Genomic DNA, 18,405 nt, shown 5'->3' on the forward strand with positions numbered 1-18,405 from the left:
CAGTGGCCTGCAGCACCTTGTCTGCAGTAGTCTACCACTGGTTGTAGGAAAAAACTAGGTCATGTAGGCATGCAGAACAGTCACAGCAAGAAGCATGTGCTTCCAAGAGAAGGGAGGCAAACTTGGTAGGTGCCTTCAGGTGAAGGAGTAAAGAACAGGAGAGCAGGAGGTATGGGTTGGGGAAGGTAGCAGTTTTGGGGAGAAAAGGAGTAGTCCCACAGCAGGGCAGTGGAGGAAACTCTAGGCAGGGAAAGGCATGGGAGGAACTTCTGGTTAGGGGCTGCAGTCTTGCAAAATTGGAAGGCCCTAATCAAGGGCAAGTGCAGCTCCTCAAGTGAAGAAAGGTGACATCAGCCCTGCTGGGAAGAGGGAAAGGGAAAAATGCTCCACTGGGAAAGGAAGCTGCAGGAGTATTAGTAGGGCAAACCTGGAGGTGGAAGCTGTGGATGAAAGATCATTGATGCATCCTTTCACCCCCGATGCCCTCTTCACCATATCTCTTACTGGGTGTGCGGAGAGGGTTATCTGTGCTGCAGAGCTACAGCTTCTTGGCTAGACTTAGAAAGTTTAAGTTTCAGCAGGTAGTGAGAGAAGATTACTCAGTCCTGCAGAGTGAGGAGCCTATACAGAATTCTGGGCCCAGTTTGCTGATGCCCTGTACCTTGTGTAGCCATTACACTGGCGTGAAGTGTGTAAAACATTACCAGGTCCAGAATGGGTAGCCTTTTACACCCCGTTCACTCTCACTGGTATAAATAATTCCACAACATGCAAGGCAACAGCCTTTCTTTCTTCCTGTTGGACTTTCCCATCTTTGGGGACCACTGAGAGTACAGTTCCCCCTGTCCCCTTTTTTGAGACTGTTAAGAGTCAATTTTGACAATGGGAGTTTCCTGTTACTGACTCCATGAGTCTCCTACTGCCATCTATCTATTTCTTTTTGTATCTTATATCTTTTCCCTTTTTAAGGGCCCTATCCTGCAACATACAGAGAACCTTCTGTGAGGAGCTGAATGCTCTCAACATTTATGAATGTCACTGGGTGCTGATAAAGCTCAGCCTCTTACGGGAGGAATGCAGCAGTTTGAAGGCTCTGGTCCTAACCCCTCTCTTAGCTACTGGATGGTGAACCTAGCATGGGGGAGGACACTTCTGCCCACATTGTTTTCACATCCCTAAGATGGTGCCTCTGTAATTGTATTAATGAGCAGACAGATTTCATAGAAAGAGAGAACTCCTCTGATTTGAGATCCCCAGTGGGGAAAAATGTTAGCCACACAACAACTTTTTGTTTACTGTTTGAGAAGGCTGCTTTTTCCATAGCTGCTAATATTTTACCAAATACTAGAAAGAAAATCACCTAAATATTTAAGATAAACCACAAACTCCAGTTGAAAACTCCAGAGCAGTAACTGGACACACCACGTACTAGAGGAGTTTGCACTGACAGTTGATGATCCAGTTCGGGTTTTGTCCCTGCGGTATGTCTTCCTTTGCTTAGCTACAGAATATGGGTTGGTTTAGGTTACTAATGTAAGTTAAATATTTTTGTTAGGTTTACATTAGGTAGCATCTTGCTCACATGAGTAGTCAGTGGACTTAATTGGGGTACAGTGGAGTCCTGCTCCATATCTGGGGCCCCTAGGCACTAAAATAATACAAATAACAGTCACATGGGTAAATTGCAAGTTAGCAGAGTTGAGCCCCAGGCTGATAAGTTCCAAGATTTTGCAAGCGTACAGGATTGCTTCTTCCTCTCGCTTCTTCCATATGCTTAAAAATATTAATGTCATATAAAGAAGAAGAAAAAAGATAGCAAAGTAGAATGATCAGATGTTTCCCAAACAGGCCCAACTACTAAGTAACATTTGAAAATGTATAATAAAACTATTTTCTAGTACTCAAGTTTTTTCAACTTCAAAGCATTACATTCTTATGCTTTATTTATTTATTTTTTTCTTTTCTCCATTTACTTTCACATAGCTTGCCTTAGGCTTGCAAGGATTTTAAAGGTGGAGAATGTATGAAAACAAAAATCCCTCCCCAGCCAGTAATTTCAAACTCTCAGTTCTACTGACGACAAAAATATTTACTAAGAAAATTGCTTATGCATAATCGCACAGCACTCATCTCTGCAAGTTAGGGCTGGAATTTGTTCATAGAAGATACTCATTAAGATTAGATAATTGACTATGAACAGGGGAACCCTATTAATGAACTGCCAAGTCTTTTCCATTAAGGAAAATAAAATGTATGTCGCTTTTAATTAGCTGCTGTTTTTCAGTGTTTTGAACATGCATATTGCTGTATAAGTGCTAAGTATTATTTAGGGGGCTACTCAATCCAATTTGGTTAGCTTTGATTATTAAGGGCAAGAGCATGACCTGCAGCTCTGTGGGTGTGTCAGGGAGTGAAAGCAAAAGAAGCCCGTTTTACAATTGTGTGCAAAAATAAGGCGCAATCCTCTGGGGCACATGATATCCCAAAGGGGCCAGCGAGGAGGGCTGATCATTGCCTGGGCTCTAGTACACCTGCCAACAGCTCTGGCCCTGTGCATGGGATTTAGTGAATGTGCTGTAATCAGGATTCTTCATCAAAATTCCTCTCTGAACTTCCCCTGGCGTGGTGTGGCTCCACACCTTCCCCTGTTGAGGCAAGTGCTTTTGAAGGCATTCTCTCTCGCTCTCTCTCAATAAATAAATTAAATTAAATAAAGGTACATTATTGGGGGAAAACTCATGACAATCAAATGAGTTTGGCATAATTTTAACTGGGAAATCAAATTTCTGATCTTGTGTGGCTAACAGATCTATGTAACCCTTACCAAAGACAAAACTATAGGATTACAGATCAGGCCACAATTCCAGAAACTGTTCAGCAAGAGTTTAGCTGAGTTTGCAATCACAAAGGACTGCATTACTGCTTGCAACTAAGAAAGTGCTAGTGTAATCAAATGAGCTATGGAGGGATAATGTAAGTTAGGTCAAATAACGCTAATATGTATTTAACAAACACAAAGAAAGACGTCACTATAGGATACTTTATCTGAATATAAAATTTTGGTAGATGTTATCGTTTTAGGAGCTGATCCTGCAAACCTTTACTTGAATGCTTGGCTTTATGCATGTTAGTTCAATTGACTTTAATAGGACTACTTGTATGTGTAAAGCTAAGCACTTGTGTAAGTGTTTGTTTGCAGGATCAGAGTTTAATTTTTTTGCCATATTGACATGAGGATATTCACTTGCAACTTCTTTATTACTCCAGGAGTTCTTTGTTTAAAAGAAAGTAAAAAATATGTACTAAAGATAATAATTTAACATAAAAGATACATGTCTGGTTTTTGAACTACTATGCAGAGGGACACACAACCTCTAACAGAAGTGCTTTTGACATGTTTTTACCAACCGATACACATGTCCTGACTTGTGGGGAGAATCTGTAGGATACTTGAGTTCCACTTAAATGCTATCACTTTCTAAACTTTTGTCTAAAATTGTTCATGGTATGATGCCCTAAATGGTTGGGAGAAACAAAGGATTTCTCTTTCAAAGTAAGTGACAAGGACAAGTTTATATTTACTAAAGAATTCATGTCACCCCATAAAGAAACGAGAAAGCCCATATTAACAAATAACTGTTTTGCCTTTTGCTTTTTTTCTCTTCTATTTATTTTGCTGCAACTGGTGTTTCAACATCTGTTAAACTAAATAAGTTGAATTCTCTCTTACTTCATTTAACTGAATTTCTAGGTTTTTCAGTGCATCACTAGTGGCTGAGTACCTCTGTTTGTGATGGCTCAGTTATAAAGATTATAGGCCATATTCTGTAGAGTAAATGGTCTATAGGAAGGATGGTCTAGTGACAAGGGCACTGAACTGGGATTTAAAGGACTTGGTTGGTTTCACTTCAGTTTGGTGTTGTATAAGAAAGGGCAGAATTTGGCTTCATGGTTCCTGTTTGACATCAAACACATTGCATACAGGCATGTTTGAATTCAGTGCAATAATTAAAATGAAAAAAGCAAGTTTTAGCACAAATAAATAAGGAAAGACATGAAATAATGCAATTAAAATATAGCATAGAATAATTCCTTGTTTGATTTTTAAGTTTTTATAGTTTAATAAAAGCTTCTTCTAAGAGTGAATTCAGAGGATGGGTTTGAAAGAGGTAGGCAAGTAACATGGGTTCTAGCATCAGTAACCTTGTTGTTACTAACATTCCTATGTTGTGCACTTTTAGGTCACAATAATCTATCTTGGCTCCTTCATTCTCTTTTAGTCTATGAAGTGTACCTCCTTGCAATAGCATTCATTAGTGGTGGTAAGCAATGGCAATAGGTTTCTTTTGAGTGTCAATATTTTCCCTATTTGTACAACCAGCAAGACAGATCCCTTTTCTCCTTTTTTATTGTCCAAATTGTTGCTGGACGGCTTGTTGATCCAGAAAACCAGTGTTACACAGTGGTCTGAATGATCATGCTTGACACACCTCATGTAACTGTAGAGGGCACTAATCCTATAAGTTAGCAGATGTTTCAGAATGAGTGGCAAGGCACTCAGGACCAGTTCTGCAACCTTTATCTGTGTTGAGTAGAACCATATTCTAGACTACTTACAGAGTGAGGTACTAGTCAGCATAAGTCACAGTAGCAAAATCAGGCCCTTAGTGATGATTTCAGCTGAACAAAGTGCTACACAAGAACAAAACACCTCCCCCTACCATGTAAAACCCTCACCAATGACCATACCTTCTTACCAGCACTCATAACACACATGAATGCACATTTCTTCTGGGTTCTGTTTATCAAATAGGATGAAACAATGAACTGTTTTTTTAAAACATGCAGTCCATTAATACTGAAATCCTCTGACTGTAAGAGTATGTCTAGTGTAAGCCTAGGCTTCTGTTTGAGCTCAGACTCAAGCCTAACCCCCCTTCCAAGTGCACATAAATCATGCTAACACAGGGCTCGGACCCAGGGTCCCATGAGTCAAGCCAGGACCTATTGTTCAAGCCATATTGCTTTGCAGTGTACACACAGCCGCACTGGACTCGTGCTCTGGGAGTCTACCAAAAGTATCCCACAATCCCCTGCGCTGATTTTCTTTGTCTTCTGGACAGTAAAGTTTGGTGGACAGTCAAGTTTTCCCACAGAACTCCACAAGTAAAGGTCAAAAATTGGTCACATTTTGGGAGGGCACTAGGAAATCTGGGATGTGGGTGGTTGGACTCGGGGCCAGGCGATGCATTGTAGACTCTGGAGCCCCAGATTGGGACCCAAGGTTCAACAATTTCTAGCCTGGGGTTAAAAATGAGTGTAGATGCTCAAGCCCTATTTTAACAAACCCAGTGTCTCCTAAATCTGGATTAACACTGCAGTTTAGACATCACCTAATAGTGAAGTCAGACCTCTGACGAACAAATTAATGATAATTGTTAAGTGTTCCTATTCAAACTGTTTTTGTTTACATTTAAGTTAAAATGTGTTTGTCTTGACATTTTCCAGCTGATATTGATGACATGAAGATATGCTATGTTTTAAGAGAAGGTGAAAATGCCACAAGTGACCTTTTCCGTTTTACTGTTGAAGATGGTGGTAAGTACTCAGCTGTTCTAGAAGTTTTCTGTTGATTGAACTACCTTATGCAGATGTTTAGGTTAATTACAGGAAGCTTGTGTAAGCTGTTACTTCACCAGCTTCTGTGCTTTTCAATATTGTGGACTATTGTTATTGTGGCTACAAAAAGTTGTTTTGAAGGAACAGTAACTATACTCAATGTGAAAATACTTAACTACTATGGTAAAAGGATGAAATCCTCAAATCCCACATAAAGCTCAAGTTATGGGGCTTTATGCAGTTTTCCTACGTATCCCTAACCCAGAAACATAGTTGCAGCATAATATCTCTGCAATTACTTCACCGGCTTATGAGCAGCAGTAGTGGCTGCTGCACTTCAGAAGCCCCATGTTGGGGTTCCTGGCCACGGGACCCAATACCTTTCTCCGCACTCCCCATCAGTACCCAGCCCAAGCTGGGGATGCTAATGATTTAACCAGCGAACCAAATTTGGTGATGAATCCTGGTCACGTGCCACTTGAAGCACATTGCGTATATGCTAAGAAGAATATTAGGAGCCATCATGGACCCAGTCTTTTCAGCACACAGGTCATGTGGAGTCTCCATTCTGCATATCCTTTCTGTCAAATCCATTGGGGTTTGGTCACATGCAGGGCCTTACTCAGAGTGATTAATAACAGATGAATTTCAATAACTGAGACTTTGAAGGCGGGGGAAAATGTTTCTATTTAAAATATATCTAACAGTTGCTCTTCAGCGAAAATGATTTACCAGAACAAAACAAATATTGCTACAAGATTTTGGAAACAATATGTGTGAACATGGCTAACTTTTTATCAAAGAGCTACATTTTAAGAAATGACCAGAGATCTTTCTAGGTGTAGATGTCTCTATGGCATGGTAGGTGATTGTTAAGTTAGAATGCTTTAATATATTTTTCAATAAATTAAATTGCTTTATGTCTAAGCAACAGTGAGTTTTAATTAGTTTAATTTAACACTAAAATCTCTTTTCAAGAACAAAGCTATTTTGAGCCGCATTGTGATCAGCACTTCTGTCCCCTCCCTCACCACACAGACACACTCACTCACTCAAAGACAAGAAGCACCGTCCATCTAACAACCAATTGCAATAGCAGTCTCTGTGAGCAGAAACTGCTCAGCTCACCCTCTCCTTAGTTAGCAGATTGCCCCATAGGAGGTTGGCAATAGCCCTGAGCCCATCCTCGCTGGCTTGTGGAGTGGGCAATGTACTGGGAGTGGGGTGCTCTATGCCATCCTTCTGGATGGCACAGAGTGTACCCCCTTGTGTGTGCCAGGGATCTGTATAAGACAAGGGTCGGCTACCTTTCAGAAGTGGTGTGCCAAGTCTTCATTTATTCACTCTAATTTAAGGTTTCACTTGCCAGTAATACATTTTAATGTTTTTAGAAGATCTCTTTCTACAAGTCCACTTTTCAAAATGTGATCGCTAATCTGTACTGGGCCATTAACACCAGATGAACTGATTATTTATGGCATCAGTCTTATTTTCCCAAAATATTTTAATTAAACCCATTCCTAGATCAGGGAAATGAAAGGTTAAGTACAGATATGTGTATGAAACACTGTGTGAAATATTTTGCATGAAATACTATAGTATTGTTATGGCAAGAGTCACCAAATGTCGTTGTTACACGGAGTCTCCCAAGTTCTTTTTCTTAATGTGTGAGCTCCAGTGTTAGGAAGAGTAGCAGTATGGTCGTATTAGTTTTGTTATGGAAGGCTCTGAGTAGAGCTATGTGAGCAGATGGAGAGTTTGTTTTCTGCCTTGATCTGTGATTAGAGTCAAGACAAATATGCTCCCTAGGACATGGGCATTGGTGACAGGCAGAGCTTTCTGATGGCCAGATCTGCCTCTGTAGTGTTTGGCTACTTCTGTTGGTGTATATGTGTAGCTAAAACAAGGTACACATAGCATACACCCAGAGTCCATGTCGCTGATTTTTCTTTTACTAGGAAGCCAGCTTGCCAAAGTCCTGGACATCTGCTGCCACTTGGCAGAAGGGCAACAGTATTTATTGTGTCCAATTGTAACCTGTAATATTATGAGATTTTTTCATAATAATAAAAGGAATCATTCTACTTCAAAGCTGATTGTTGATTTTCCAACTCTTTGGGAATTTTCAACAGAGCTCTACCAGATACATTATCATGTTGCACATACCTTACCTAGGTGGTAAGGTAACACTAACAGTAATGATGTAGTCTTTATTTAAACCATGGAAAACATTGAGTTATATTGTATTTCAACATATTTTGTGAGAAATGGTTGGCTAAAGAACTTGGAAGGGATGAAATTTGGGACTGAGGCACTAATAGTTTTCTTTGTTTGGAATAATAACTAAATTATACTAGCAGGCTCTTCAGAAGCTATAATTTCATATGAGAAAAGAGCAGAAACTTGTCTTTCTAAATTTCAGTCTTCCTCAAAAAGACATCAAAGCCTGTGTTGCGCAGGTCATGTAGATTTTTGGCAGAATGTCAGTAATGCACAGATATTTGTTTCTGTGTTCTTGATGCAAAACCAGCTACTTCTGAATGAATAAACACAACATTAAGGAGTGAAAGGTTCAGTTCAGAATACCCAAACCCACAATAGGATTATATATGACATGCTTCAGTTTTCTCCTGTCTTTATTTCTGTCTCTTGAATTAGCATTGCTTTTTGAAGTCTTGCAGTAGTAAACAAGATTGTGATGTCTATTGTACATTACCTAAAGGTGTAAAAATAAGTAATTCACTCTTTCTATGTGAACCCTTAACTCTGGATGAGTTGAACCACAGTGAAATCAGTCAGAATATGACTTGATCAAAGAATTAATGTTTGTTGAAATTACTCCATAAATATTATTTTAGGTAAGTCAAAAACTGTATTGAACAAACACTTTCAAAAGTGATATTCTACTAAAGGTGCAGCAGAGTTGTGCTTACTATGTTTGGGAATTCTTTGGGGCAGTCTCTTAAGACAGCAAGTTGCTTCATAAGGATGGTTTCTTGGACACATTTCACTGTTCTTAGAACAGGAAATAACTGTACTATCTCAGATATTATGTGGTAACTGTATTGAGGTTTTAATGGTGGTAACTCTACGTCATCTGATTTACTGTTCTGTCCTGTATTGGGATCTGCTGGTACATACCCCTATACCTTTGTGAAGTCCCATTGACATTAATATGAGTCCACATCGGTGCTGGGGAGCCATGCTTGCTGAGCCTGGTGCAGAAACTGGGCTTTTGATTATGTATGGGTGGCACAAGAGCCACACTTAGACTTTTTTCTTTTAATCGTGCACACTGTAGTGATAGGTTGAAAAAAGAAAAAAAAATGTTGGAAAAATCCTCCTTTTCTAGGGTGACCAGATGTCCTGATTTTATAGGGACAGTCCTGATTTTTGGGTCTTTTTCTTATATAGGCTCCTATTACCCCCCACACCCGTCCGATTTTTCACACTTGCTATCTGGTCACCCTATCCTCTTCATATGAGCAAACATTTAAATGTAGTGAATTTTGAATCTTAACTGCCTGGAATCCCTTGACATTTTAATATTAACAACAAAGGAACCAATATTACCAGAAAGCAGGAAAGAAAACAGGAGGCAGAAGTGGCAGTGGTAGGGAGAAATGGAAATCCAGAGTGATGGCTGATCTCCTGGACTTTACGCATGTTGCTGTGAGTACATGTTTATGGGATGTAGAGTCACAAGCTCTTCAGAGACTCCTGTAGTACATAACTATATTTATTGGGTTGAGGATGGAAATTCAACTTTAACTCAAAATGTCTGAGCCTTTAATTGGTGTAAGACAGACTCTTTGTGTCGTTTATACATAGTATAATAGATTTATGATAAGCTTTAATAAGTATGGCGACATTGCAGTGTTAAAGAAGTCAGGTCCGCCTGATACATGGTGCCTTTTGTATATGTGTAGAGTTAGCATTTCAACTCTGAAAAATGGCACTAATCCATTTGGAATGAAAGTTAATGCACAAATTTGTTTCAGTGCATTGAAACCTGTTCCTCTCACAGAAAATTCCACACCATATCCCCTTATCCGCTATGTGGAGCATTCTTGCTTCTTAGATAAGAAATGACTGAAGTAAATACATGGCTGACATCTAAGGACTGTATTCTACCTTCATTTTATGCCCAGTGTACTTCAGATTTATTTTATGTAATCTTAATGAGAATGTGGAGCTAAATATCTGTCTTGTTCAATCTATGAAAAATTGTTGTTTTCCTCTTGGAGTCTGGTGCATGTCTCAAGAAACATTAAACTAGTTCAGATGGGTTACATTAACTTTATGGGCAGATTCTGCTGCTAGTGCAGAGCAAAATGGACAGAACATACTCCAGCATCTGGAACCATAATGTCAAAGTATTGCACAGACCTTAGCTAATTAATCCTCAAATACCTCTGTAAGATGAGGAAAAATCATTTAACAGATGAGGGAAAACATTGATAGAAAAGTTGTCGTATGCCTAGAGTTGCACAGCCATGACTGCTAGAGCTAATACTGGAGTACAGGCATTGTTTGATCCCAATCCTGTGCTCATTCCTGCATACAGTGCTGGCAGTAGAAGATCAAAAGCTTCTTTTTTATCAGTACCATCAGGAAGGGCATAGCTCCATTTTTTTGCACATAAAATTATCCTTTCTATTTTAATATGACAGATACCTTTGAAACATTTAAGGCCAGATCTTAACCTGATATAAATTAACATAACACCATTCACTTCAATGGAAGTGCCTTGACTTACACTTGCCGTGAATCTGGCCCCAGTGTATGTTACATTTGGGGACCTTGTTGCTGAGTCTTTCATCTCTTGTCTAGCCCTTTTAATGGCAGTGTTTTTTGGTTTGTTTCCTCCTCTGCTTCCTCTGCAAGCCATCTGGTGCTCAGAGCACTTAAGTACAGAACTGAGTTCCTGGTTGGAGGGATCCAGGTGATATGTCTCAACTAGATCTGGTCAGGAATTTTTCAGTTAAATGTTTTTTGCCAGAAAATGCTGACTTGACAAAGCTGAAACTTTTTATGGGAAAGGGGCTGGTTCTGAGGAATTTCCTGTTTAAAAATAAAATGGGGAGGAGGGGGAGAGAAAGGGTTGAAAATGCCAAAATAGAGTTTTTCAACAATTTCAAAAAGTTCAAATTTTCAATTAAAAATAATTTTTATTTCAAAATGTAAGCTAATTTATAGTAAAAATGTAAAAAGATGATGTTGAAATTAAACAGAATGCTTCAAAATTATCAAAACAAAACATTTTGATTGACCTAATCAACCTTGTTGTGGGGTTTTTTTTTGGATTTTTGGATCTCAAAATGTTTTCAAGATTGACTTGTCCTGATTTGAGATGGGAACACTTTTCAAAATCTCATGGGATGAGTAAACTGTTTCCTGCCTCCCCTAGTCTCAACAGTAATCCTCACCCCCAGACTGCAGTTCGGAGTCTGTCAGAACTGCTTCTTAAAGAGTCCCATCCTTACTGAATGGTGCTTTGAGGGTGGAATGATTTTGAATGAGGAAACAAAGATTCATATGGTTGTAAAAGGAATGCTCAGGATCCCCAGTGAAAGAGAGAAACAAGAATCTGTGATTATGGCTCTTTTGAAGAATTTTTCTGTCTGTAAGCCAAAGCCTGGGAAAGCCCAGGCTTTCATTTCAGATCCCGAAATACCTTGACATTGCAGCACACTTTCCTGATTTACCACTTGGTTAAATCCTCACAGAATCAAGGAACTTTTCAAAGATAGTTTTAAATGCTTAATTTACAGACTTAACTTCTGGGTAAACTTCATGGACAGTTTCCATATATGTTTATACAAGAAATGATGTTAATAAAAGAAACCCTGGTCTACTACTTAAAGCAATCTTCCATTATTAAACCTTATAAAGTATCACTATTTTGTCTGGGTCATATTCCTTGTTTATATAAACGTTGCATAAAACTTTTTTGGAATTTGAATTCCTCCCCCTTCCCAGTTTGTTCATTTCAGAGAGAGAGAGAGAAAGAGAACGAGCAGTGTGGGGTTCTTGGATGTAATTATCATGTTAAAACAGGTGTCAGTGCTATTTCTTTGAAGCCACAACACTGATGTGGCTTCCACTATGTGGTATAATAATTTAGGAACAGAAGTTTTGGAGTTGTATCAAAATATCTGGCAGTTTTTAAAGAATCAGTATACTAAAATGTTAAGAATTATTTGGAGTAGCCTTGCATGAATTCTCTTGTGGGATTTGGGCATGTCAGTGATGAAAGGAAAGTTCAGTTACATTTCTCTTTGGCACTCAAAACTGGGGCATCCAGGGTTATGCTAGTGGTACCTTTCATCACGTGGGCTGTGTCTAGACTGCAATAAAACACCTGCAGCACCAAGTCTCAGAGCACTGGACAGTTGACTCGGGCTTGCAGGGCTTGGGCTGCGGGGCTGAAAATTGCAATGTAGGCATTTGGTCTGAGCCCTACCACAAATGTGCACATGGCAATTTTTAGCCCCAAAACCCGTGCCCCGTGGGCCCAAGTCAATTGACCACGTCAGCTGCGGCTGTGCGGTGGGCCTTTTATTGCAGGGTAGATGTTCCCTTGCTGATGACTGCATGGGATTCTGATCTATTGCCAGTCTTGTTGCAGTTGTTTTGGTGTCCAGACAATTCTCCACATACCACACTTCTCACTGTAAGCTTCACCAGAAGATTTAAATAGTAGCTTGACACTACAGTATAAAAAAAAATCTTTTCTGTAACTGAATCATTGGGGTTTTTTTGGTCATTGCTTTATGTGGCTGAACAGTCCAAGCTAAATTAAGAGCTATGTAAAGAATAAGAGAAGTCCCATGCCCTTTGTCTGCAGGTAGTTACAGTGGGAAGTGTAAAGGGCTCAATCCCGCTCCCATTAAAGTCGGTGGAAAGACTCCCATTGACTTCAGTAGGAGTTGGATTGGTTCTGTTATGTTTAGCTCTTTTAGAGCCACATTTTGCTTGCCTTGCTCACCTGAGTAGACCCACTGATTTCATCGGGAGTATTCTGGTCAGTGAAGTAAGTAGGATTTGGCTCAGATAATACTCTGTATGCTCAAGTTCTGTGCAAACATGAACTACTTAACAGGGCTGGCCATAGGTGTTTTGCTGCCAGTATGAAAAATGTGTTTGCTGTCCTCTGAGTAGCTGAGTTAGAAAACAAACAAACCCAATGATAACAACAAACAGCAGGGCAAAAAAACCAAAAAGTGACAGGCAGGGGGAGGCAATTGGAACAGCAGAGCCAAAAAGGGCAGAGGAAGAGTGAAAGGCCAAGTGATTAGGCAACCCCATGAAAGCAGGCTGCCCTGAGTGCAGGCTGCTTAGGTACCTAATGTAGCCTCACACTCTGCAAGGCAGCATGAATAGAGGGAGGAGAGACAGCATGGCAGACAGAAACACACTCCCTGTGAGAGAGAGAGAGAGAGAGAGAGGGAGAGAGAGATGTGCATTGCTCCTTTAAGTATGGTAATCCCACTCTAAGTAAATTGCCTTTTTAGATCACTGTCGTGTCCCCTGCTCTATGGAGGTGGGGTAAGTGGATGGCAGGAGCAGGGGGGAGGAGGACACCCTGATATTAGCCCCCCTCTCTTCTCCCCCTCCCACAGCAAGCAAGAAGCTCCCGGGAGCAGCTCTGAGGCAGAGGGCAGGAACAGCATATGGCAGTGGGGAGAGAGACAGCTGAACTGCTGGCATTTGCTAGCTTGCTGGGCGGCTGCAGCACAGGGAACTTAGGGGAGTGGGGAGCTGATAGAGGGCTTGCCAGTCCACTCTGGTTCCAAGCCCCCACCAGCTAACTCCAATGGGCTGCTCTTTCTGCAAGCAGTGGACAAAGCAGGCAGCTGCCAAACGACGTTATAAGGGAACATCGCACAACTTTAAATAAGCATGTTCCCTAACTGATCAGCAACGTAACAACGAAAGAATGTTAACAAGGACGACTTTAAGTGAGGAGTTACTGTCTATGCAATCTGATTTTATATAGGTTAACTTCAGAGCTATATTAGAATTGTTTTCTGACAAACAAAGCTAGTGATTCTTGATCTACTGGAGAACATTAAAACATGAGATATCTTAATTTAAATAGTATAAGTATCTGTTGGCATTAAACAATTACAGCACATACTTCTTAAATGAAACATATTTATCTTTTGCCATCATAATAATCCTTCTTTCTGGAAGTTTAACAGCATATTAGCAAAAACTGTATGATGGCTTTTATTGCCTCTTTATATTCAAATTCTTACTAGTTTTGCATCATGTGACTTACTGACTCCATGAATAGACTCCTCCCTGGTCGGCTTCCCAACTCACTTCTGCGGAAGGCATTTTGGCAGGAGTTTTGAGTCTGATGTAGCTGAGCCTTTTAGCGAGAGGATGGATTAGTGCTATTAATTGGAAAGACACCACTATCAGCTGAGGAAAAAGAATCGGATTCTGTAAGTGGTCTTGCTCCTGGGCTTTCAGATGGCAAACGCTCACTGTGAAGTGAAGGAGGAGTGATGATGTCCATGTTAAAAGTCAGTCTTTGTTGCGTGTAGGGTTTAAAATACAGGGCTTCTTTAGAAGAAAAAGACATTTACTCATAAAGGCACGAGACCTGTTGCTTCTATCGTCCTGGATATTTGTGTCCAGTTTGCTTTCTGAACCTGCTGTATCCCTGCCTCTGTGGGAAGTTAAGACACAGTGATAGCAGTCATAAAGAATTGGGGAGACTTCATAATAGAAAGGTATCCCCTCCAAAGATATTAAATGACAGACAGCCACACAAAAAATGAGAGATTTATTATTGAAAGTTACCTTAGTGCTCCTGATTGAGGCTAAACTTACAGGTATAGAAATTTTAAAGAAAGAAAAGTTTTAGAATATCAATATATAAAGAGCTGAAACTTAGAATAGGAAAAGCAGAGCCTGCTTCAGATTTTGTGTAGATTCTGTGCTGTGTCCATCTTCGACTTGGCACCTCATAGGTTCACAGAGTTTAAGGTTAGAAGGAACCATAGGATCATCTAGTCTGATCTCTTGTACATTAAATTTCACCGAGAAACCCCTTCACTGAACCAAATAACTTGTGTTTGTGTAAATCATATCTTCCAGAAAGGCATCCAGTTTTGATCTGAAGCCATTAACATATGGAGAATCTCTACTACTCTTGGTAGTTTGTTCCAGTTGTTAATTACCCTCACTGTTAATAATCTGTGCCTTATTTCCAAAATAATTGACTGCCTTCAGCTTCCAGCTATTAGCTCTTATTATGCCTTTCTCTGATAGATTAAAGAGCCCTTTCATACCCAGTATTTTCTCCATGGGAAGATATACACTGTAATCAAGTAACAACTTAATCTCTTTTTGGTAAGCTAAACATATTGAGCTTGTTACATCTCTCACAGGGAGGCATATTATCCAGCCTTCAAATCATTTTTGTGGTTCTTCTCTGCACCTTCTTCAGTTTATCAGCATCCTTTTTAAAATGTGGACACCAGAACTGGATGCAGTATTCTAATATTGCTCTCACCTACTTTGTATTCAGTGGTAAAATCACCTCCCTGCTCCCCTGTTTATACATTTTAGGATCATGTTAGCCTGTTGTGCCACAGCATTGCACAGGGTGGTCATGTTCAGTTGCATGTACACTCTGACCCCTAAATCTTTTTCACAATCACTGCTTTCCAGGATGCAGTTACCCATTCTCTAGGCATGGCCTGAATTCTTTGTTTCTAGATGTTAAACTTTGTATTTTTCTATATTAAAACACATTTTGTTTGAGAGAGCCCAGCTTACCAAGCGAATGTGATCACTCTGTGTTACTGCCTTGTCCATCAGGAATAGCATCCCCGATACCATCACGGCAAACCTGGTAGATGAACTTTGTGACTTTGTCCTCACCCACCACTGTTTCAGATTTGGGGACAATTTATACCTTCAAATCAGCAGGACTGCTGTGGGTACCCGCATGGCCCCTCAGTATGCCATTGTTTTTATGCCTGACTTAGAACAATGCTTTCTCAGCTCTCGTCCCCTTATGCTCCTACTCTGCTTGTGCTACATTGATGACATCTTCATCATCTGGACCCATGGGAAGGAGGACCTTGAGGAATTCCACCATGATTTCAACAATTTCCACCCCACCATCAACCTCAGCCTGAACTAGTCCAAACAAGAGGTCAGCTTCCTAGACACTACAGTGCTAATAAGCGATGGTCAATAAACACCACCTTATACCGGAAACCTACTGACTGCTGTACTTACCTATGTGCCTCCATCTTTCCTTCGTATCACATCACACGATCCATTGTCTACAGCCAAGCTCTAAGATACAACTGCATTTGCTCTGATCCCTCAGACAGAGACAAGCACCTACAGGATCTCTGTCAAGCATTCTTAAAACTACAGTACCCACCTAGTGAAGTGAAGAAAGAGATTGACAGAGCCAGAAGGGTACCCAGAAGCACCTACTACAGGACAGGCCCAACAAAGAAAGTAACAGAATGCCATTAGCCGTCACCTTCAGCCCCCAACTAAAACCTCTCCAGTGCATCATCAAGGATCTGCAACCTATCCTGAAGAATGATCCCTCACTCTCACAGACCTGGGAAGACAGGTCAGTCCTCGCTTACAGACAGTCCCCCAACCTGAAGCAAATACTCACCAGCAACTACACACCACAGAACAAAAACACGACCCAGGAACGAAACCCTGCAACAAACTCTGGTGCCAACTCGATCCACATACTTATTCAAGGGACACCATCATAGGACATAACCACATCATCCACACCATCAGGGGCTCGTTCACCTGCACATTTAGCAATGTGATATATGCCATCATGTGCCAGCAATGCCCCTCTGCCATGTACATTGTCCAAACTGGACAGTCTCTGTGCAAAAGAATAAATGGACACACATCTGTCATCAGGAATCATAACTTTCCAAAACCAGTAGGAGAACATTTCAGTCTCTCTGATCACTCAATAACAGATCTGAAAGTGGCAATTCTTAAACCAAAAAACTTCAAAAACAGACTCCAATGTGAAGCTGCAGAACTGGAATTAATTTGTAAACTGGATACCGTCAATAAAGACTGGGAGTGGTTGGGTCATTACAAAACCTAAACCTAATTTCCCCAATACTAATTTCTCCCTACTGTTACTCACACCTTTTTGTCAGCTGTCTGTAATGAACCGCTCTCATTACCACTTCAAAAGTTATTTTTCCTCTCGTGGTATCTTGCTGTTAATTGATTTATCTCGTTAGACTGACATCACACTTGGTAACGCAACCCACATCCTTTCATGTATTTATACTTGCTCCTGTATTTTCCACTCCATGCATCTGATGAAGTTCTAGCCCACAAAAGCTTATGCCCAAATAAATTTGTTAGTCTCGGGGTGCCACAAGGAGTCTTCATTGTTTTTGCCTTGTTCTCATTATTTAACATTCCACCAATCCTTGTTTCATCCACAGATTTCTTCAGCAGTGATTTTTATGTTTACTTCTAGATCATTGTTGAAAATATTGTATGGCATTGGGCCTAGGATCGATCCTTACGGAAGCCCACTAGAAGCATCCCCATTTGATGGTTATTTCCCATTGACTACTACTTTTTGAAATATATCAGCCAGTTCTTAATCTATTCATTGTGTACTTTACTGATACTGTGTAATACTAATTTTTTAATCCGCATGTCATGTTGTACTAAGTCAAACACCTTACAAAAGTCTAGGTATATTAAATCTCTATAGTTACCTTTATCAACCAAACTTCTAATCTCATCAAAGAATGAAAGTAGGTTTGTCTGATGAGATCTGTTTTCTATAAAACCATGTTGACTGGTATTAATTATATTCCTGTCCTTTTACTCTTTATTAATTCCCATATCAGATTTTCTATTGTTTTGCCCAGCATTGATGTTAGACTAACCAGCCTATTGTTACCCAGATCATTCCCTTTGCCCTTTTTGAATATTGGCACAACTTTAGGACTCTTCCAGTGTTCTGGCATTGCCCTGGTATTCCAGGATTTATTAAAATGAACATCTGCAGGCCAGAGATTCCCTCAGCCAGCTCTTTAAGGAATCTTGGGTACAAGTACTGCTGATTTAAAAACATTTACCCCAGCAGATGGTGTTTAACATCTTCTGTGGTTACTAATGGCCTGGAAAGTACTTCATCCTCATTACCTGCTACATGCACATCATATTGATTCTTTCCAAATAAAGAACAGAAATATTTACTGAGCTCATCTATCTTTTCTGCATTAATATTAACAACATTACCGTCTTCATCTAGTGTCGGTCCTATACCATTGTCAGAATCTCTTTAGTACCTAATATATATTTTAAAAATCATTTCTATTATTCTGATCCCTGCCAACTGTGGATTTTTCCCTGCTGTCTTTAAGCTTCTCTTTTCATGCCAGGAGGTCTGTCAGGGAGCTGGTTATAGCTCCCAGATACTCATAGACTTTAAGGTCAGAAGGGACCAATATGATCATCTAGTCTGATCTCCTCCACAATGCAGGCTGCAAAATCTCACCCACTCACTCCCTCAACAAACCTCTAACCTATGTCTGAACCATTGAAGTCCTCAAATCATGGTTTAAAGACTTCAAGGTGCAGAGAATCCTCCAGCAAGTGACCCGTGCCCCATACTGCAGAGGAAGGCAAAAAATACCCAGGGCCTCTGCCAATCTGCCCTGGAGGAAAATTCCTTCCAGACCCCAAATATGGTGATTAGCTAAACCCTGAGCATGTGGACAAGACTCACCAGCA

General features: G+C 40.2%; 1 protein-coding gene across 1 annotated transcript in view; it reads left to right on the forward strand.

The window, feature by feature from the left end:
• Positions 1-18,405, forward strand: part of FREM2 (FRAS1 related extracellular matrix 2) — a 223,922-nt gene that overhangs the window by 7,066 nt on the left and 198,451 nt on the right. Inside the window, exon 2 of the mRNA XM_030563843.1 lies at positions 5,509-5,598. Coding sequence (XP_030419703.1) covers positions 5,509-5,598 — 90 coding nt within the window. The remainder of the gene's footprint in view (positions 1-5,508; positions 5,599-18,405) is intronic.

The sequence above is a fragment of the Gopherus evgoodei genome, chromosome 1 (genome assembly GCF_007399415.2).
Source record: "Gopherus evgoodei ecotype Sinaloan lineage chromosome 1, rGopEvg1_v1.p, whole genome shotgun sequence".
Lineage (NCBI taxonomy): Eukaryota > Metazoa > Chordata > Testudines > Testudinidae > Gopherus > Gopherus evgoodei.